The sequence below is a fragment of the Crotalus tigris genome, unplaced genomic scaffold (genome assembly GCF_016545835.1).
Source record: "Crotalus tigris isolate CLP2741 ecotype Arizona unplaced genomic scaffold, ASM1654583v1 scf7180000019031.1477733, whole genome shotgun sequence".
NCBI lineage: Eukaryota > Metazoa > Chordata > Lepidosauria > Squamata > Viperidae > Crotalus > Crotalus tigris.
In genome coordinates this window covers 200,942-223,144 of record NW_024097335.1, presented here as the reverse complement: position 1 = coordinate 223,144, position 22,203 = coordinate 200,942, and the positions used below count along the sequence as shown (strand labels likewise).

The 22,203-nt window shown below is 44.6% G+C and overlaps 1 protein-coding gene across 15 annotated transcripts in view; it reads left to right on the top strand.

The window, feature by feature from the left end:
* The window catches only part of LOC120314980 (disks large homolog 2-like), an 899,194-nt gene that overhangs the window by 714,404 nt on the left and 162,587 nt on the right, over positions 1-22,203 (top strand). For 2 of the 15 annotated variants that reach the window (XM_039358606.1, XM_039358603.1), the window contains exon 1: positions 8,810-9,425. The exons of the other annotated variants lie outside the window; for them this stretch is intronic. In XM_039358606.1, the coding sequence (XP_039214540.1) occupies positions 9,093-9,425 (333 nt within the window). In that variant the 5' untranslated portion in view covers positions 8,810-9,092. Of the gene's footprint in view, positions 1-8,809; positions 9,426-22,203 lie in introns of those variants that run through there. 15 annotated transcript variants of the gene reach the window in all.

Here is a 22,203-nt window from a genome sequence, read left to right as displayed (position 1 = left end):
CCAGAAGTCCAGTTTAGTTCAGGCCTAGAATGGCCCGTCGGAAGTGCGTGGATGCCACTTCTGGAAGTCCGTTCTAGGCCTCGGAGGCCTGGAGGAAGCCTCCCAGGCCTAGAATGGCCCACCGGAAGTGCATGGATGCCACTTCCAGAAGATCATTCTACGCCAGAGGCCCAGGCCTGCATCGAATAAGAGAACCGGTTGTTCAGGTATTTGAATTCCACCACTGCTCTGACCCGGATGGTGGGGAATGGAAGGATTTATGCTCCTTGCAGACAGCTAGTCATTTGCATTCTTTTAGAGCAGTGGTTCTCAACCTTTTTAATGCCGCAACCCCAACCGGTCATAAGTCAAGGACTACTCAATTGGTGCAGCACCGTTTGCAGAATGGGACTTTTGGCAGGCTCAGCAGGGCAGAGACAGCCTGGACAATTCCTATTGGCTTTTGAAAGCCAATAAAATTAGACTCTATTCAAGAGAGTCTATTCTATTGGCTTTCAAAAGCCAATAGAATAAAAGGGAGTAGCACAGCTAAGGAAAAGGGGGGGAAAATGGCGGACTGCGTTGTTTGGCGACCCCCGTGAAATGGTCGTTTGACCCCAAATGGGGTCCCAACCCACAGGTTGAGAACCACTGTTTTAGAGAGTCGTTGACATGATTTGGAGGTTTATCTGTGTCCTCAGGGTCATCTGAGTGGTGCAAATGGGTGTGGAGCTGTCTTGGCTGCAGGATGTTTTCTGGAAATCGGTTCACACTCCCTCACCGTTCAAAGGGTGTTCATCCCAAAGTACATAGCTCAATGTCTATGGAGCTTCTCAGTCATTCAAGTCATGGTTGTCCCAAGGGGGCTTTTTCAGGTGGCAACTGGATTTTCTTGTTTTTCTTTGAAGACGTTTCACTCCTCATCCATTTATCCATCCATAAATCCTTCCATTCATTCCCCACCATCCAGTCAGAGCTGAAGAAGCTTCTTGGATGAGAATCAAAACGTCTTCAAAGGAAAACAAGGAAGTCCAGTTGCCTCCTGAAAACAACACCTTTGGGACAACCATGATCTGGATGTCTAAGAATCTCCATAGACATTTTTTAGAAGTTTTCATCTTCTCTTATTACTGGAGAACTCCGAAGTTTCTCCTATACCGGAGTTCTCTAGCAGCCTTTTGAATAAATAGTTGGATATATGAGAAAGCAATCAAAATTGATATAGCTCCCAGGAGGCAAAACCCAGAAGGAAAGATGGCTTAGTGAAAAGACCATGAGTTCGGGCTGTTTTAAAATGTCTGTATGTTTACGCTACAACATTAGGCTTCCCTGTTCTTATTTTTGTGCACTGAAACACACAACTGTTCTCTGGGGTCTCATCCTTTTTGAACATATCGACTCAGCAAAGCCCAGCTATCAAGATTTTCCATTATCATCCTAAATAAAAAGTGAAAGCATAAATGGAATTTCCATGTTGTGCAAGGAACCTATCCAGTAAAACCAGAAGTGGTCAATGACTTTCAAAAGATGCTGCTGCTGGAGCAAGAAAGCCCTTGTGCATATTATAGCTCTATACCTTCTTAAAAACAGGATTGTAGGAGAAGATCAAGCAGAGCCTGGGGGTGGAGTCAAGCGAGTAATCAGCCTAGAACAGTGGTAGCGAACCTATGGCACGCGTGCCACAGGCACTCAGAGCCCTCTCTGTGGGCACGCACGCCATTGGCCCAGTCCTAGGCCTTCAGCTGGGTTTTATAAAACCTTTTCACTTTAGGCCTCCGCCACCCCGACCCGCCTCCCCCGCAGCCCTCACCAGCAGCCCCCCCTGGAGGAGAGTTGCCCCCGAGTGTGGCCTGCATAGAGCAGTGCAGCCAAGGACATGGCAACCGGGCAGCGGGGACAAGACTCCACTCTCGCACCCCATCACACGCAGTTGATGCTACAGGGTGCGGGCGGAGGGTGTGGCTGCCATGGCGCTGCTGGGCTGCCTAGGCAATCTGCGGCGGGCCATGGAGGTGGTGAATGGCCCTGCGGGTGGGCCAGGTGGGGGTGAAGCGGGCAGGACGGGAGGCAGAGCAAGGTGGCGGGACAGGTTTTTGGGCACTTGGTCTCTAAAAGGTTCGCCATCACTGGCCTAGAATCATTACATTCCCAACTCTTCTTGAATTCCATTGATTCTTATCTAGCATCAATTTAGTGCTGACCAGTAGTTGACTAGTTTCTTGTGAATGGGCATGATCAATAAATCTTCTTAATTGCAACTTAATGTGTGATCCCAATTATTTGCATCTGACAAAGACTAGAAATACCAGGTGACCAACATATGATGTTGCTATCTTCTTATGACAAAGAAGTACAATGGAAAGGCAGCCTGAATATTGGGAAACTCACAGCCAGGCAAGGAGGAGGAGCCAAGTGGGGAATTAGCCTTGAGTCTTTCCACAGCCATAAGAGGCATAAGCCTAAACCCCACCTAAGTTTCAGGAAACCATATCAGTTCGTTCCCAAGGCAAGGCAAGCAGATCCTTGTATGTAGGGTAGAGCAGAATAAAGTAGCTGACGTAGACCTTTCATGAGTGGATTTGATTGACACTGGAGGTTTTTAAGAAGAGATTAGACAACCATTTGTCTGAAATGGTATAGGCCAGGGGTAGGCAACCTTGGCTCTTTTATGACTCGTGGACTTCAACTCCCAGAATTCCTGAGCCAGCCATGCTGAGGAGAAATGGAGAGGTTTCCATGCTGAGCCATGCTGGCTCAGGAATTCTGGGAGTTGAAGTCCACGAGTCATAAAAGAGCCAAAGTTGTCTACTCCTAGTATAGGCTTTCCTGCTTGAACTGGGGGGTTGGACTAGGAGACCTCACAGCTCCCAACCCTATGATTCTATGTTCTATGTGGGAGTGGCTTTGAGAGCCAAACTCTATGATTCTATAGAAGAAGTTTGAAGGAGTTCTAGGATTCTGGTAGAACCCGGATGACTGCATTGCTCAGCATAAAGCATGTAACGTTTAATGTACACAGCACCACAATAAGATCCTTCCACTTCGTCAAGCAGCTAGGAGAATCTTTCTCTTTTTGAGGCAGCTGTGAATTCTCCTCTCCTCTCCTCTCCTCTTCTCTTCTCTTCTCTTCTTTTCTCTCCTCTCCTCTCCCCTCTCCTTTCCTCTCCTCTAATCCCCTCCCCTCTCCTCTCCTCTCCTCCCCTCCCCTCTCCTCTAATCCCCTCTCCTCCCTTCCCCTCTCTCCTCTCCTCTCTCTTCCCCTCCCCTCTCCTCTCCTCCCCTCCCTCCTTCTCCCCCTCTCCTCTCCTCTCCCCTTTCCTCTAATCCCCTCCCCTCTTCTCTCCTCTCTTCCCCTCCCCTCCCCCTCTCCTCTCCTCTAATCCCCTCCCCTCTCTTCTCTCTCTCTCCCTCCCCCTCATACCTTCCTCCCCCTCCCCTCTTCTCTAATCCCCTCCCTCTCCTCCCCTCCTCTAATCCCTCCCTCTCCTCCTCCCCTCCTCTCCTCCCCCTCCCTTCTCTCTCTCTCCCCCTCCCCTCCCCTCTCCCCTCTTCTCCCTCTCTTCCCCTCCCCTCCCCTCCCCTCCCCTCCCTCCCTCTCCTCTAATCCCCTTCCCCTCTCCTCTCCTCTCCTCCCCTCCTCTAATCCCCTCTCCTCTCCTCTCCTCTCCTCTCCTCTCCTCTCCTCTCCTCTCCTCAAGATTGACTGTCACTCTATCCAGATATTTTTATAGTGACTCATCATGAGCAGAATACATTATTCAGTATTTCTAAACCCAGCATTTAGCAGCACTCCAAGGCTTAGCCTTAGAGGGACAAGAGGCGGTGTGTGTATGTTATTGTAGCTTGTTTATTTTTCCCCTTTGTAGAGTGAGCCTTGAGCCACCTGGTGGAAACTTCAAATAATAACATTTGTCTCCCCAAGCAGAGGTTCAGTCCTGGAACAGCACATTAAAACACCACATTTCCCTCTTCTTCTCGTTTCACGGATGGCTTAATGAGCTGCAGTAATCGTTTGCTTAGCTGCAAAATAAATTTGAACTCGGAGCGTGATCCCGTTGGGGAAACGGGACTGAAATTTCAATTGAACTAAAAAAAAAAGCAGGAATTAGTCTTTTTCAGAGAGAAGTGTTTTTACTGTTACATTAAGGTAATTAGATCTTCGGGATGGTATAGGGGGCCTCTCGGCCCACGTCTGGCCCATTTTTAGATGGGATGATCGATTCCAGAAGAGGACTTCTATCAACTCTGGAATTTCACTTAGCATTTTTCAGACATTTGTGCGTTCTTTATTTATGCATGCATGCATGCCTTGGCTTGAGATGGGCAGCTATAGAAACTGAATATACAGTATAAATAAATGAATGTTACATCCTTCTTCTATCTAAGTAGATCCCACTGGGGGGGCTAACCTGTTTGGGTGAAAAAGCTAAACAGAATTGGGCTTTGTTAGTGTATAGATCAAAATATCTCCAAGAAAGACAGGGTTGCGTTGACTAAACTGGAAACTGAATTGTTATTCTAATGAATCTAATGATGTTCCTTTGGCAACAGTACAGAACAGAATAGAATAGAATAGAATAGAATAGAATAGAATAGAATAGAATAGAATAGAATAGAATAGAATAGAATAGAATAGAATAGAATAGAATAGAAAATATGGAATGGAATGGAATAGAATAGAATAGAATAGAATAGAATAGAATAGAATAGAATAGAATAGAATAGAATAGAATAGAATAGAATAGAAATACAGAATGGAAATAATATAGAATAGAATAGAATAGAATAGAATAGAATAGAATAGAATAGAATAGAATAGAAGAGAATAGAATAGAATAGAATAGAATAGAAAATATGGAATGGAATAGAATAGAATAGAATAGAATAGAATAGAATAGAATAGAATAGAATAGAATAGAATAGAATAGAATAATGGGATGGGATATAGAATAGAATGGAATAGAATAGAATAGAATAGAATAGAATAGAATAGAATAGAATAGAATAGAATAGAATAGAATAGAATAGAATAGAGCTGGAAGGGACCTCAGAGGTCTTCTAGTTCAGCCCCATGCTCAAGCAGGAGAACCTATCCCATTTCAGACAAAATTTCTATAGACTGAAGTAGAAATCCTAGAAGAACAGAGTGGCAAACCACATTTGTTTGTATGTTTTGCATGCTTTGGACTGAGATCCATGTATGTCTAGTTCAATGAAGAGAAGGACTAGGGGAGACATTATAGCAAGGTTCCAATAAATAAGAGGCTGCCAGAAAGAAGAAGGGGTCAACCTATTTTCCAGAGCACCTGAAGGCAACACAAGAAGCAACGGATGGAAACCAGGAGAGAAGCAACTAGAACTAAGGAGAAATTTCCTCAATTGTCATAAGTCAAGGACTGCCTGTATCAAGATAGCAAGAGACATGGCAAGCTCATTGGTTAGAATGCATTGCAGGCTAACTCTGCCGACTGCCGGCAGTTTGATCCTGACCGGCTCAAGGCTGAGTCTGCCTTCCATCCTTCCAAGGTCGGTAAAATGAGAACCCAGATTGTTGGGGTCAACATGCTGACTCTGTAAGCTGCTTAGAAAAGGCTGTAAGCCCTGTGAAGTGGTATATAAGTCTAAGTGTTATTGCTATTGCCATCAGGTTTTCCTCTGATCATGTGAGAACTAATTCTCACACTTTTTATAGCTAGTTGGTTCCAACTGCATCCATGCCATTTAGAGCTATCACAATGATGTCCTTTAATCTTAGATCCTGATTAGTATTTACTTAATGCTTCCAGGTGTGCCTTTGCTTCCTTTATGCATGCCAGCCTTGAGCAAACCTGTCTAGAAGTTTCTTTTTATTTCATCTGCCGAATGTTTGGATTGGACGCTTCCAATAGCAAAGTGTAATTTGTGCACTCCGTTTCAACTAGTTCGATATTTTTGACAATCTGTTCGGTTCAGAGCAGGTCAGTTTTAAGCAATTAAGTAAATTTTTGCAAACTTAGCAGAAGACGCTTGAGGCTGAGTCATTATGGGTACAGGGGAGAGCCACAACTCACCTTGATGAAGGCGGTCTTGGTTTATTTTTAACGCCAGTTATAGAATTGGGAATTGCATGCGGCTCAGAGTCAGCGTGGTTGGAAATGCTTATAAGCACTGCAAATCCATCCATCTTCTGCTGGCATGGGTTACATAAAGCAAAGGCAGGACAAGAAGCAATGGAGAAGAGATCAAACCTACAACTAAGGAGAAATTTCCTGACAGTTAGAACAATCCGTGGAACAATTTGCCTCCAGAGGTTATGGGCACTCCAACACTGGAAGCTTTCAAAAAGAGACTAGAATTGCCTCCTGAAGCTGTGGGTGCTCCAACACTGGAAGTTTTTAAGAAGAGATTGGACAACCATTTGTCTGAAATGATATAGGGCCGTGGTGGCAAACCTATGGCACGCGTGCCACAGGTGGCACACAGAGCCCTCTCTGTGGGCACACACACCGTCGCCCCAGTCCTAGGCCTTCAGCTGGGTTTTATTAAAACCTTTTCGCTTTAGGCCTCCGCCACCATGTGCAAAGAAAAAAAAGCTTCAATCAATCAGTCAATTTGTCACGGGAAAAAAAAGATCTTGCAAAGTTGGAATTGATTGATTGAACTTTTTAGTCCCACCCAGTCTGCCATTATCACCGAAGCCACGCCCACCCAATGGGCCACGCCCACCCGGCACCCGACAATACATAAGTGGGTTTTGGGTTGCAGTTTGGACCCTCGGTCTCTGAAATGTTCGCCATCACTGGTATAGGGTCTCCTGCTTGAGCAGGGGGCTGGACTAGATGACCTCCAAGCTCCCTTTCAATTTGGTTATTAGAAATGGGACATAACTAAGAGTTCAGCGGTCCGTTGATAAAGCAGCACTGGATTGAAAAATCGCAACCAAAAATTACTGATGATTTGCGATGGCAATTGTGAGAGATGTGTAGTAAGAGGTACTCATTTTCTTTCTTTATTCGTCTTTTATGCGGAGTGGTATATAAGGCTATTGCTTTACATTACAGATTTTGTCTGGGAGAAGTGGTACAGGCATTTGGAAACCATTTTTAGCCATTGGCTCAATTCTTGCTTGAAACATCCTTTGGGCTTTTCTGATTCTGTAATCAGAACTGGGGGAGGTATCTGGATCCTCAGAGTCACCTAAATCAGACGGCAAATGCGTGTGGAACCTTCTTGGAACTGCTGAAAGGACTGTGTGGTAGACAGGAGATTGTTGTTGTTGTTAGTTGCGACGTTGTGTCCGACCCATCGCAACCCCATGGACAACGTTCCTCCAGGCCTTCCTGTCCTCTGCCATCTTCTGGAGTCCATTTAAACTCATGCCTACTGCTTTAGTGATTCCATCCAGCCACCTCATTCTCTGTCGTCCGGTTCTTCTCTTGCCCTCCATCTTTCCCAGCATCAGGCTCTTCTCCAGTGAGTCCTTCCTTCTCATTAGGTGGCCAAAGTACTTGAGTTTCAACTTCAGGATCTGGCCTTCTAAAGAGCAGTCGGGGTTGATCTCTTCTAGGACTGACCGGTTTGGTCGCCTTGCAGTCCAGGGGACTCGCAGGAGTCTTCTCCAGCACCCTAGTTCAAAGGCCTCAATTCTTTGGCGCTCAGCCTTTCTTATGGTCCAACTTTCACAGCCATACATTGCAACTGGGAAAACCATGGCCCTTGTATAAACGTTGTCAGCTAAATGCTAAAGAAAAAGGGGGGAAATCTTTGCAGATATTGAAGGTGTCCACTGCAGCCTTCTAAAACAATCCAGTCCAGATTGTTGCTGTTAGTTGCGAAGACGTGTCCGACCCATCACGACCCCATGGACAACGTTCCTCCAGGCCTTCCTGTCCTCTACCACCTTCTGGAGTCCATTTAAGTTCACGCCTCCTGCTTCAGTGACCCCATCCAGCCGCCTCCTTCTCTGTCGTCCCCTTCTTCTTTTGCCCTCCATCTTTCCCAGCATTAGGCTCTTCTCCCGGGAGTCCTTCCTTCTCATTAGGTGGCCCGCCTCCCTGTTGAGGGAGGGCTGTGCAATTTTAACATAGATGGCCTTTTGGCGCCCTCTTTCAAACCTTTCTATCCAGAGTGGTGGACTTTGAGAATCTCCACAGAGATTTAGCTTGTGACTAGAGCAATGGTTCTCAACCTGTGGGTCGGGACCCCATTTGGGTTGAACGACCATTTCATGGGGGTCTCCAAACAACGCAGTCCGCCATTTTTCCCCCTTTTCCTTAGCTGTGCTACTCCCTTTTATTCTATTGGCTTTTGAAAGCCAATAGAATAGACTCTTGAATCGAGTCTAATTCTATTGGCTTTCAAAAGCCAATAGGAATTGTCCAGGCTGTCTCTGCCCTGCTGAGCCCACCAAAAGTCCCATTCTGCAAACGGTGCTGCACCCGTTGAGTAGTCCTCAACTTACGACCGGTTGAGTAGTCCTCGACTTATGACCAGTTGGGGGTCGCGGCATTCAAAAGGTTGAGAACCCCTGGACTAGAGGTACAGTGGTACTTGCCTTCCCTTTCAGTCCAACTCAAATCAGCTTCCTTCGAAGCAAGAGAGGGGGAGAGGCTGTGTGTATGTCTGATAGGGAGAAGCTTGTTTCTTGAAGGCAGTTGCGCTTAGTAACTTCATTTGGTCCTAGGTTAGCCCTTTCCAAAGAAACAGGCTGTGCTATTCAAAGCTGAATGCTTTAGTTAAAGGAGACAGGGCAGGCAAGACCAGGATTTTGCTTAGCGTGCCTGGCAATACAGAGTCAAAATTCAGCAACTGCCCTCCTGGTCTTTATTGGGTGTTTTCTGCTTGCCTCCTATTCCTCCTCCTCCTTGTCCGTCATCCCAGAAGGGATGGGTTTGAAGTTCACCCTTGCAACCCCAGCTGTGGGAAGCATCGATTGCTTCTGCCAGCAGCTGCTGCCAAGCAGCGCTGTGAGTTGAGTCATTTATTGACAAAGACCGACCAGCCGATGATGCTGTGCAGCTCCTCTCGCCCTGTTCCCACGATGCACCGCTGATAGCAGCTGTCAAAAGTATTTGGTTTACGAAAACTGGACCCTGGCTGCGGTGAAGGGAAGGATCCGATCACGGTCGGCTGCCATGAAGACGTACCTACCACGGCAGCATAGCTGTTGCCGTGAATCCGACGGGATAGAGGCTGCCCGAGGAATGCTAACTTTATCCAGTTGCACCTCCAGTTTTCAGAAAAGTGCCCCAGAGCATTGTGGGCATCCTCGACACCGTTGCCAGGTGTTAACATCTACTGCTTCGGGACCTTTGTGTCCGGCTTCATCCCAAACCAAGACTAGATTTCACTCAACTTGGGACAACGTGCAAGGAAACCCCAGGAAAACCTTGGTGAAAGTAAAAGGGACGAGCAGAGATAGAAGCTCAGAGTGCACCTGTCCCCACAACTGGCACAACCCTGTACAGGTGAGCCTCTTTTGTTCCCAAGTTACCTAGAAGGGATAGACTCCCAAATCAAGTCAGGTAACGGCAATTAGCCATCGCTTTTGGAGGGATAAAAGTTCTTAAGTCCAGCAGTACATTTTATGAAAGCCAGGTGTGCTCTCCAGCGTGGGGTAGGGATTATTTTGCAGGAATTAGCATCGGAGAAAGATCCATTCTCTCTTTTAATGTGCTGTCTTTGTCGTTTGGTGCCCTCTCCCCTGGCATATCGTGGCTTTGTAGCACTGGACAGTGTGTTAAAATTTGTCCCGTTGTCATTGTGTTGGGAAATGGCATCTCTAAGCAGCTCAAAAGCTTCAGAACAGGAAGAAGAAAAAGAGAATGACTGAAAAATAATTTAACAGGGGAATATCTGCATATCTATCTATCTATCTGTCTATCTATCTATCTATCTATCTATCTATCTATCTAGGATGAAATAAGATTTTTATTTTGCTTGTCTTCTACGTGCAGCATATATAATGAATTCGCTGTGGTCTGAAGTTTTTAAATGACACCTCAGGCACTGTTATTTGGATTTGGTTATGGCAACATACAAGAGATATCTAAGCAAGGCAAAAAATAAATCAACAGTGATCTCTGATGCTGATAATATTGAGAGATAACTATAATTGTCTCCCTTCTATAAACATCCAGAAATCAGAGTTTGTTTTTTTCATTTTCCCATGAGTTAAAATTTTGTTCAAAAAACTGATTTTATTACGAAACGTTGTTAAGGAGAAGCAAGAAAAATAGAAACATTTTTAAATCTGTAAACCAAGAAATTAGCGTAAGGATCCTTCTGAGAATGTTGTGTAAATAAATATTTCCTTTAAAGAATAATCTAGTCTTTTATTTAAAAGGAAGAATAAAGCACTTAAAGTTACATTTCAGTGCAGCGGTGCAGGTATTATGGTATAGGTATTAGCAAGAAAGATCTTTGTATTATTATTATTATTATGAGTTTGGAAAACTCCTGAGAACTTTATAAAAAATAAATGAACCCATGTGCACGATTAGTATTTACATGAAAAGAAAGCTAATAATGCAAATTCAGTTTCTGATGATTTCCACTCGTTGAATGGGAACACATGTTAAAGAAAAACAGTATTTGTATGTCTAACTCTATTCTTGTTAAATATCCATTAGCAACTATTATTCCTATGGGTCTGAAATTGTGTTCTTTAAAAAAAAGCATGTTCAAGTGCAGTCGACTGCTCTGTGTTGTTTATTCTATCAACCTGGTGGCCTAGATGTTTTAAAACAGGGGTCTTCAAACTTGGCCCTTTTACGACTTGTGGACGTCAACTCCCAGAATTCCTCAGCCAGGCATGTTGGCTGAGGAATTCTGGGAGTTGAAGTTCACAATTCATGAAGGGGCCATAGTTCCCCCATGCTGGCTGAAGAATTCTGGGAGTTGAAGTCCACAAGTCATAAAAGGGCCAAGTTTGAAGACCCCTGTTTTAAAATAACAAATAATAAAGGTTAATCTGAGGGGAAAGCTTCATTCCCCGAGCTTGTAGGTTGGCTTCCGAACGTTTCGTTACCAGGCTAGCTAACATCTTCAGCAGAGTTGAGGGGATGTCAGAATCAGTGTTTTGTTTATAAGGGCTTCAGGTGTGTGTGTGTGTGTGTGTGTGTGTGTGTGTGTGTGTGTGTGTGTGTGTCAAGTGAGGGTCTTGTGATGGGGAGGTTACATCTGGTCAGGGACATTGGGAGGTGAACTCCTGGTGAGAGGGGGGGGCTTGCGTAGGATGGTTGAGGGTCTTTCTGGTTGGCTGTGCGGTTGATTTGGATTCTGAGGGGTTCGTAGGCTGGCTGTAGGTCAATGTGTCTGTTGATGGACACTCAACACACTCACACCCAATGCCCTTATAAGCAGAAGTACACGGACACTGACATCCCCTAAACCAGGGGTAGGCACCCCAAAGCACTCAAAGAGCCACTTGGACCCCTTCCCACTGAAAACAAAACACCGGGAGCCGCAAAACCCTTTTGATATCTAAAATGAAGATAACACTGCATATATCCTTTTTTACCTTTATTATAGGTTTGTGTGTGTGTGTGTTTATGTGTGTGTATGTATGTATGTATGTATGTGTGTGTGTGTGTATATACACACACACACACACAGGTAAAAAAAGATATATGCAGTGTTACCTTCATTTTAGATGTCAAAAGGGTCTCTCTCTCTCCCTCCCTCTTTCTCTATCTGCCCTTGGTCTGCCAGTCCTCTTCCCCCACTCTCTTTCTCTCTCTCTCTCTCCCTCTCTCTTTCTCTCTCTCTCTCTCTCTTTCTCTCCCTCCCTCTCTCCCTCTCTCCTATCTGCTGCTCACCTGGCAAGCTGGCTTCAAGCTGTTCTCCAACAAGCTCAGGGGTAGGCGACCTCAGTTCTTTTATGACTCATGGACTTCAACTCCCAGAATTCCTAAGTCAGCATAGCTGGGCTAACTAGCTCTCTCCTGCTCTTCCTGCTTCCTGCTTCCTTCAGATATGCAGCAAAGGGAGGAGCTCCACCCAATAAACTTTTCAGCTCCTTGGAGAACACTGTGAGTGCACTCTCTTTTACACACACATACAGAGAGAGAGAGAGAGAGAGAGAGAGAGAGAGAGAGAGAGAGAAGCAGGGAAGCACAATTGCCTCTCTCTGTCTCTGTCTCTCTCTGCAAATGGCAGAGGAGGCTGGGAGTCACAGGGGAAGGCTCAAAGAGCTACATGCGGCTCTGGAGCCGCAGGTTGCCAACCTGTGCCCTAAACTCAGTGGTGGGATTCAAATATGTGAACCACCAGTTCTCTGTGTGGATGCCACTTCTGGAAGTCCATTCTGAGCCTGGGCAACAAAAAATTAGCTACCGGTTCTGCCGAAGTGGTGCGAACCAGCTGAATCCCACCATTGCTTACGACCACAACTGAGCCAAACGTGTTCATTGCTAAGCAAGGCCATCACTAAAAACAATGCAAAGCGAGAAATTCAATGTTTTTCAATGCTTTTTTTCCAATGCAGGCAACCCTCAACTTATGACCATAATCCACCTTTGTTTTGGGAAAAATGGGCATTGGAGGTGGGAAGGGATAACCCATTTCTGGGTTGGGTTGGGAGGACCTTTGCACAAGTTCGCCTGTTGCACCAGTTGCGACCCTACCTGGACCGGGAGGCTCTCCTTACAGTCACTCACGCCCTTGTCACCTCACGTTTGGACTACTGCAACGCGCTCTACATGGGGCTACCCTTGAAAAGTATTCGGAGACTACAGTTGGTCCAGAATGCAGCCGCGAGTGATAGTGGGTGCTCCTCGATACACCCACGTTACACCTATCCTCCGTGAGCTGCACTGGTTGCCTATTGGTCTCCGGGTCCAATTCAAGGTGTTGGTCATTACCTTTAAAGCCATATACGGCTCAGGGCCAGGCTATTTGCGAGACCGCCTACTACCTCATAGTTCCCTACGTCCGGTTAGATCCCACAGGCTGGGCCTCCTTCAGGCCCCGTCGGCCAAGCAGTGCCATTGGCGGGGCCGCAGAGGAGGGCCTTCTCTGTGATGGCGCCCACGCTTTGGAATCAGCTCCCCCCGGAGATTAGGATCGCTCCCACCCTGTTGGTCTTCCGTAAGCTACTTAAGACCTGGCTTTTCCGGCAGGCCTGGGGTTTATAAAACCTTACCCCTGGATGATTGTTTTTGTATTGTTGTTTTGTTATGTTTTATGTGTTTTTTATTGTTAGCCACCCAGAGTCCTTCGGGAGTGGGGCGGCTTATAAATTTTAAAAATAAAATAAAATAAATAAATTTCTGTAGGGTCTTTGGTGCTCTCTGAGCTGGGTGGTTTTCTTGCAGACGTTTCATTACCAAACTAGGTAACATCATCAGTGCTGGAACGGGAGTGGGATCAGCCCATCAAGCAGGCCTGGTTCATTGATAAGATTGCAGAGTTTAGGACTGAGTAGAAAGATAGGCCTGAGTCACTTCTGTATCTGTTGAGGTAACATCATGCTGAGAAGATCAACTGATAAGAATTACAAAGTTTACGTGTGAGTAGATAGTTTATGAATTGTAGTACTATGATTATATTAAAAAAAACAAAAATAAAAATAAAATACAGGATCTAATTCCGTATTTTCTTTTAGATAAAAGAATTCTGTAAATTCCTTTACCTACTTTAATAGAGAAAAGCCCAAAAGTAATAAAATACATAGGCGATAAAGACGAAGAATCAACATTCAGATAAATACATCATATTTAGAGCATACCCCAGTTGGTCTGCTCTAATGAGTTCTCAGCTCAATTGCCTTAACTATAAACTTACGAGCCTAAGAGATAGGGTTGCATAGAAAATAAATTTATAAATCCTTTATAAATCCTTAGCAAGAGCACACCTGGAATACTCCATCCAGTTTTGGTTATCACAGTATAAAGAAGATGTTGAAACTTTGGAAAAAGTGCAAAGAAGAGCAAATAGGATGATTAAAGGCCCGGAGACAAAAACATATAAAGAATGGTTGCAGGAATTGGGTATGGCTAGTCTAGCGAAAATAAAGACTAGGGGGTAACATGATAGCAATATTCTGGTACTTGAGGGGCTGCCACAAAGAAGAGGAAGGGGTCAGCTTATTTTCCAAAGCACCAGAAGGCAAGGCAAGAAACAATGGATGGAAACTGACCAAAGAGAGAAGCAACCTGGAATTAAGGAGAAACTTCCTGACAGTGAGGACAATTAACCAGTGGAAAAGCTTGCCTTCAGAAGCTGTGGAGGTTTTTAAAGAAGAGACTGGACAGCCATTTGTCTGAAATGTATAGGGTCTCCTGCTTGAACAGGGGGTTGCACTGGAAGACCTCCAAGGTCCCTTCCAGATCTATTCTGATTGATTGAAAGTTGTCTCAACTACTATCTCAGCTACTTATCCAAATAGTTTCTTCGATCTGAGCAACTTGGTCAGGGGGACCCCTATATATGTCTCCTAGGGTGGTTTCATTTAATAGACATATGTTTCCACCCCACCCCCCCTTTCTCTCTTTCTCTCTGTCTTTCCTGTCTTTATGCTCAATGTATACACCGAATTTTGACTTCTCTCCGGTAAGATCATTCTTGGCTTTATGATTCCTGCTATATTCCCTCAGTATTATGTTCTGTTTGGTATACGCTTCAATGATACATAATTGAATATGACAGCAAGGAGGGCTGATAAATAGGCATTAGTGCTCCATTTATGCAGTTCGTAGGAGCTTTTGTTGCTGAACTGCTGTACGTATTCCATGAATTAAAAGAAGAAGAAAGCCGCTGTGCATCAAATTACAGACCTAGAAATTCAGTGATTCCCTATCCCCTTAAAAATTACATTAATTTTGCTCCTCTAGATGAAATCTAGATGGCAAATCTAGATAGCATACTAAAAAGCAGAGACATCACCCTGCCAACAAAAGTACGTATAGTCAAGGCCATGGTTTTCCCAGTTGCAATGTATGGATGTGAAAGGTGGACCATAAGAAAGGCTGAGTGCCAAAGAATGGAGGCCTTTGAACTATGGTGCTAGAGAAGACTCCTGCGAGTCCCCTGGACTGCAAGGCGATCAAACTGGTCAGTCCTAGAGGAGATCAACCCTGACTGCTCTTTAGAAGGCCAGATCCTGAAGTTGAAACTCAAGTATTTTGACAACCTAATGAGAAGGAAGGACTCGCTGGAGAAGAGCCTAATGCTGGGAAAGATTGAGGGCAATAGAAGAAAGGGACGATGGAGAATGAGGTGACTGGATGGTGTCACTGAAGCAGTAGACATAAGCTTCAATGGACTCCAGAAGGTGGTAGAGGACAGGAAGGCCTGGAGGAACATTGTCCATGGAGTCGCGATGGGTCGGACACAACTTCGCAACTAACAACAACAAGATGAATGTTTATTTAGAAGTGTGTATTACCGCAACATGCAGTTAAGGTTGTGAAAATGATCTCTTTAATTGCCCTGACAATACATGTTCTTCTGCTTACTCTAATTCAGATTTCTTTAGCCAAGGAAGTTTTGTAGGCCTCAAATGGGGATCCACTTGGCTGCTTTATAGTCCTTGGACATGCAGCTGCGGAAAAAGAAAGAAAAGGCAGGGATAGTCATGCTAGAGCTACAATACCTTGGCATGATGACAAACATATTGAAGGCCAGAGTCTGCTTCTTAAACCTTCCCAGGGTGGTTAGACAATCAGCAAGCACCACGAGGATTGACTGAGCTGGCGGTTGAAACTATTTCCTTGATATTTCCAAGTAAATTTCTTCCTTCCTTGCCATATTTGCCCTTTTCACCTGCTGACCTGAGAGATCAGAAAGAAGGTGATCCAACATTAACTGATGTCAGGAGTGGTCCTTTGATTATCTATCTGTCTATCTATCTATCTATCTATCTATCTATCTATCTATCTATCTATCTATCTATCTATCATCTAATATCAAGCACCAGGAAATCAGGAGTTCCAGGCAGTAAAATGGGTATAAAGATTTATTGCAACTTAAGCTCTGTACAAGAATCTGAATTACTAATGGGTCAAGCAAATTAGTGGTAGATAAGAGCCAAAGGCATTCAAGGTGGACTGGACTTAGATCCCTTGTGGGCACAAAGGGATTCAAGACTGATGATGTATTTGACCTCTCCATCGGGCTCAGCCTGGTCATCTCCTACATCTATCTACTGTATCTACAGTATCTGCCTGCCTGCCTGCCTGCTGCCTGCCTGCCTGCCTGCCTGCCTGCCTGCCTGCCTGCCTGCCTGCCTGCCTGCCTATCTATCTATCTATCTATCTATCTATCTATCTATCTATCTATCTATCTATCTATCTATCTATCTATCTATCTACCTACCTACCTACCTACCTACCTACCTATCCATCCATCTATTTATCTATTATCTATCATCTCCATCCATCCATCATCTCTATCTCCTGGTGAACTGCTACCTAGTTGGGTAATGAAACTTCTGAAAGCAAACAGTCAAGCTTAGAGAGCACCAAGAACTCCTGTCTGTCTATGTGTTGTTTGCCTCCTCCTTCCCTCTCTCTCCCTTCCTCCCTCCCCCTCCCTCCCCCCCCTCTCTCTCTCACACAAACACAGACACATTCTCTGATTTAAGGTAGAAAAGAAACACTCTTAGAGGAATTTATCCATAGTGTAAATGCTTTAGGAGAATTGTATTGGATTTGGAGGAGCAGCTTGATTGTGTGTGTGTGTGTGTGTGTGTGTGGCTTTATTTTAATTTATATATCTGTGTAGGATTCTTAGACTGTGGTACTCAGAAATCATTATGCGTTGGAACGGAAAACCTATCAATTGTCTCCATTGTGTATTTGAAGCCTGACATTCACTTTCTGAAGTGTGCATAAGATCAACCAGCTGCTCTGCTATTCAGTCAGCGGAGGAACTGAATCGGCATATTTTTTTTTAAAAAAGATATTTCCTGTACAGATTTCTGTCTATTCCAACTTGATTGATGCTATTGTTTCCTTTTGAGAAAAGCAGCAATTTTGAAGGAGGTTTATCTCCTGTTCAAGTTGTCGGAAAGTGGTTGGAAGATAGAGAATCCTAGCCAAAATGGCAGCTGGTAACAGGGCCTCTGAAGTAATACTTTTCCTCTCTAGATTTTTCCCACTGTTGCCGGCTATTTGGGCCAATTGTGTTGTCTGTAATCTTGTGGAAAACGAATTCCAGAGGGTTTTAGCAGAGAGATTTATTGTGCAGGTTCAGAAGCAATAGCAACAAGCAATTCTGAACCCTGAGGGCGGGTTCAGACTTCAGTTTTATACTTTCTTTTTTTCCTCAGGAATAAAGGAATACACATTGAAATACACATTGTAATACATTAGGTTCGTTTCTCACGGGTATACAATGGAGAGTTTGCTACATACATTGTATCCAAGTGCAATGCGCATTAGGTTAGTCACATACTACTAACACAGCACCATTCCAATAATTATGCAGACACATCATTATTCTAGTGATTGTTCATTATTCCACATTAGTAATATAGCCACGTTGGACTATGCCATGAAATTGAAGGACACATTGCTTCAATGTCCTTAAGACCATGACAGCAGCATCAGGAGGATCCCACTGCTTTTGTCAGAACAACTAAAGCAACAATATGATGCTGTTGTGCATTTTACATACGCGCGTTCATGCACGGGGCCGCAAGCATGCACACGCTGCAAATGAGGCAGGGGTAGTGCCTGCGTGATAAGAGCCGAGGTGGCACACCAGAAAGTGCAGTACTGCAGGCCAGTTTAGCTGACTGTGTTCAGCAGGTCAGCGGTTCAAATCTCACCGGCTCAAGGTTGACTCAGCCTTCCATCCTTCCGAGGTAGGTAAAATGAGGACCCAGATTGTTGGGGGCAATGTAAATATATATATATATATATATACATTGCTTACTGGTGTACACTGCTTAGAGAGTGCTTGCACTTAAAGCGGTATATAAGTCTCATAAATAAATAAATAAAATACTCACTAGCTCTGCCCCATTCTTGTGTGGTGCAGTGCCTTGTATCTGCACCCTGCGGCACAGCGGCAGCCATTTTTGTGCCTTGCAGCACGGTGGCCTATTTTTGTGCTCCTGATTTTTGCATGCCAGAGGCAGCATTTAGAGGTGCCTCCCTGCCCCTCCCCCTTAAGGGCACCACAATGCTGATGGGCCCCTGGCACTTTGCCATAGATAAATGGGTTTGGGGTTGCGGTTTGGGCACTCGGCCTCTAAAAGGTTCACCATCACTGACCTATACCATCTCAGACAGATGGCTGTCCAGTCTCCTCTTGAACATTTCCAGTGATGGAGCACCCACGATTTCTGGGGGCAAGCTGTTCCACTGGTTAATTGTCCTCACTATCAGGAAGTTCCTCCTTAATTCCAGGTTGCTTCTCTCTTTGATCACTTTCCAACCATTGTTTCTCGTCCTTCCCTCTGGTGCTCTGGTGAATAATGTAACCCCCTCTGCCTTGTGGCAGCCCCTCAGATCCTGGAACACCGCTATCCTGTCACCCCTGTTTCTTCTTTTCTTTAGACTAGCCAAGCCCAAGTGCTGCAGCCGTTCTTCATTGAGAAAATCTTTTTACCTGTGTCCAAATACAGAGGGCTAAAAGGCATTCCATTCACTGAATCCAGCCATGCGTCAAAATTGAACAGAAATCCACGCTTTTGGGGAAATTCCTTTCAGGAATCCATACATTTCTGAACATTGCCTAAATGTAGAGAGAAACAGATTTTTTTTTTTTTAATATAAAGTGTCAGAGGAACATACTGTAATGGAATACATGTGCTTTTTTTATATTCCTCCTGGCAAGTAATGTTGGGCTCAATTGTAATCGTAAGCTGAGAGCTACCTTTAGGTATAGAAAACATTCGCTTTTTACTAAAATCTGGCTTCCTAAGAATTGTTCTTCCTTATCCATCCATGGCAACTTTCGTAAAGGTCAGAGAGATCTTCGCAAAAAAATTATTATTATCTGCTAAATAATGTTAAATACACTTATGATGTAATACAGAGGTCCCCAACCTTTTGGGCACCAGGGACCGGTTCCATGGAGAGAGGGTTTTCCACAGACCAGAGGGTGCGTGGTTTTGTGTGCTGCCTGCATCCCGTGGATGGGGCTTTGCTTGTTTGTGCAGACCATTTGCTGAAATGCTATGGACCGGTAGTGGTCCACAGCCTGGGGGTTGGGGACCCCTGATGTAATACATATATATATATATTTACATAATAAACATAATAAATAAACAACATCTTGATTCTTCATTTTATATGTGTTGGCATCTTCACTGGACTATTTTATTCCTGACATCCACACAGTTTGGAGAGCTCTATTTTTCTGGAAGCTTTTCTGGAGGGAGACCTAGATTCCTCTGGATAAAACAGCCTTTCAGGTAATTTGATCTGGAAGGAAGCCAGGTGTACAACAGACAGCGAGTAGTGGGTTCCATTCTTTCTCTACTGCTTCTCTGAGCTCATGCTGTGATGTGCCAAACTGACTTTTTAAATTGGCTGGCATTTGCCGTGATTGCTCCATCATAGGCCATCTGTGATCTGCTGGTGGTGATCCGCATGCTGAACAACTTCTATCAGATGTTCAGCCAGAATCCTTGGAAGTATGGGGGAAGGAAAGCCAGTGACTCAGTCCTTGGGCAGAGGGAGAGCTTCGGCTTTGTTATAGCCAGCCTCACCCCGGACTGATTATTTACAAGTAGTCCTCAACGTACGACTACAATGGAGCCCAAAATTTCTGTTGCTAGGTGAGACAGTTGTTAAGCGAGTTTTGCTCCATTTTATGACTTGCCGCAGTTGGCAAGGGATTCAGTACAGCTGTTAAGTTAGTAACATGGTTGTTAAATGGCTTCCCCATTGGCTCTGTTTGTCAAAAAGTCACAAAAGGGGATCAAGTGTGTCAGGATAATTATTTAAAGGCTAAACAGCTTATGTAATGATGTAATGCACGGGGGTCAAACTCGCGATGTGTTGTGATGTATCGCAACTTTTTTCCCATTGCCGGCAATGGGGTGGGCGCAGCTTTGGCGTGATGTATCCGGCCCGTGGGCTGGCAGTTTGACACCCCTGATGTAATGTAATGTAAGGTGGATGATGCAGTCATAGGAATGACTTAGCAAGTGTGTGTATCTCTTTAAAAACCTGAGTATAAAAGGGAAGTTTTTTGCTGCTGTTTTCTCTCTTGTCCATTCCCTGGTGTAATTGCACTCCTTACAGATAGCTGGTCATTTCCCTTCTTTTAGAGAATCTTTGAGGCTACCTGGAGGTTTATCCAAGAAGGCTCCACACCCATTTGCACCACTCAGTTGACCTTGTGGACACAGATAAACCTCCAAGTGGCCTCAACAACTCTCTAAAAGAAGGCAAATGACCAGCTGTCTGTAAGGAGTATAAATCCTTCCACTCCCCACCATCCAGTCAGAGCAGAAGAAGCTTCTTGGATGACAAGCGAAATGTCTTCAAAGAAAAACAAGAAAGTCCAAGTTGCCTCCTGAAAAAGCACCTTTGGGATCCATAACATACTCTGTCTCCTTGCTCTGGTGGGTTCGGTAGATGTAACGGGGAGAAGACTTCAAATAATCTGGCCCCAAGCCATGTAGGGCTTGAAAGGTGACACCCTGCACCTTGAATTGGACCTGGAAGCAAATGGGCAATCAATGCAGCTCCCGCAAGAAAGGGGATATGTACAAAGACAAAAACATGCAGGGTGTTAATTTTTGAATCAATGGAAGCTGCTAGATATTTTACATCTGCGGCCCCATGTAGAGCAAATTGCAACAGTCAAGATAGGAGGTAACTAGTGTGTGGGTGACTGTGAGCATGGATGGTCAAGATAATTGACTCACCTTTCATTCCAGAAAGTCCATAATGACCTAGTAAAAATAGCTCTTAACACTGTTCTCTTCAGGCCACCACATAGAGGAGGATAACTAATCGATCGCGGGATTAAACATCTGAGTCCTGAGAGAACTTTTTGCTAGTTGGCATGGACAATGTGGAACAAAACTGGCTCAATATAAAACAGAACTGTAACAGAATAACAGAGTTGGAAGGGACCTTGGAGGTCTTCTAGTCGAACCCCCTGCTCAGGACAGGAAACCCTATACCATTTCAGACAGTGTTCGTAGCTTTCTGTGTCAAACCTACATTTCATTCCTGGATACTTGCATCCTTTGGCGATTAAACTTAGCCACGTACCTTCCTGTGGGCCTCTTTGCTCTCTGTTTGCCATTCTGAGATACTGACATTTAATTTATTTGGACTCTGAACTCATCTCTGGCCCTTCCAGATGTTGCAAAGTTGGGCAGCAAAAGCTAATACTGAGAGATTGGCCTTGTCTGACCAGTGCCAGGATGAGACACTGGTGGGAGAACTGTATAAGTTGCATTGCAGTTTTTGGAGGGAGAGCAAGGCCCAGCGTGGATCTTGGGAGGGTAGACAATTTATTTAGTTATTCTAGCTATATTTATCCTGCCTTTATTATTTTTATAGATAACTCTAGGCAGGGAACATACCTAATATTCCCCCCCTCCTCCTATTTTCCCCACAACAACAACCTGTGAAATGGGTTGGGCTGAGAATGAGTGGCCCAAGTCAGTCTAAGGCAGGACCAGAACTCACTATCCCCTGATGATTGGCCCAAGGTCAACCATTTAGCTTCCATGCCTAAGGTGAGTCTAGAACTCACCATCTCCTAGTGCAGGGGTAGGCAACCTTGGCTCTTTTATGACTCGTGGACTTCAACTCCCAGAATTCCTGAGCCAGCCATGCTGAGGAGAAAAGGAGAGGTTTCCAAGCTGAGCCATGCTGGCTCAGGAATTCTGGGAATTGAAGTCCACGAGTCATAAAAGAGCCAAGGTTGCCTACCCCTGCACTAGTGATTGGCCCAAAGTCACCCAGACAACTTTCATGCCTAAGGCAGGACTAGAACTCGCCATGATTGGCCCAAAGTTACCCAACTAGTTTTCATGGCTAAAGTGGAGCTAGAACTCACAGTCTCCTTGTTTCTAGCCTTTGGCCTTGACTTAAACCAAGCAATTTGCTTGTTTTGTCCTGGTCCCTTTACCTTTATGTTTCCCACTTTCTAAACTACTGCATTCCTGCTTCCAATTTAAAGTGTTCCCTCCATTCAGTTAACAGAAAAAAATAACTTTTTTTTTTTTTTTGCTAATACGGGGTTCTTGAAAAAGATTTGGGTAACACATTCGCTCATTTTATCTGATGTAATCACAATTAGCAAAAGCAAAAAAAAAAAGCAGAG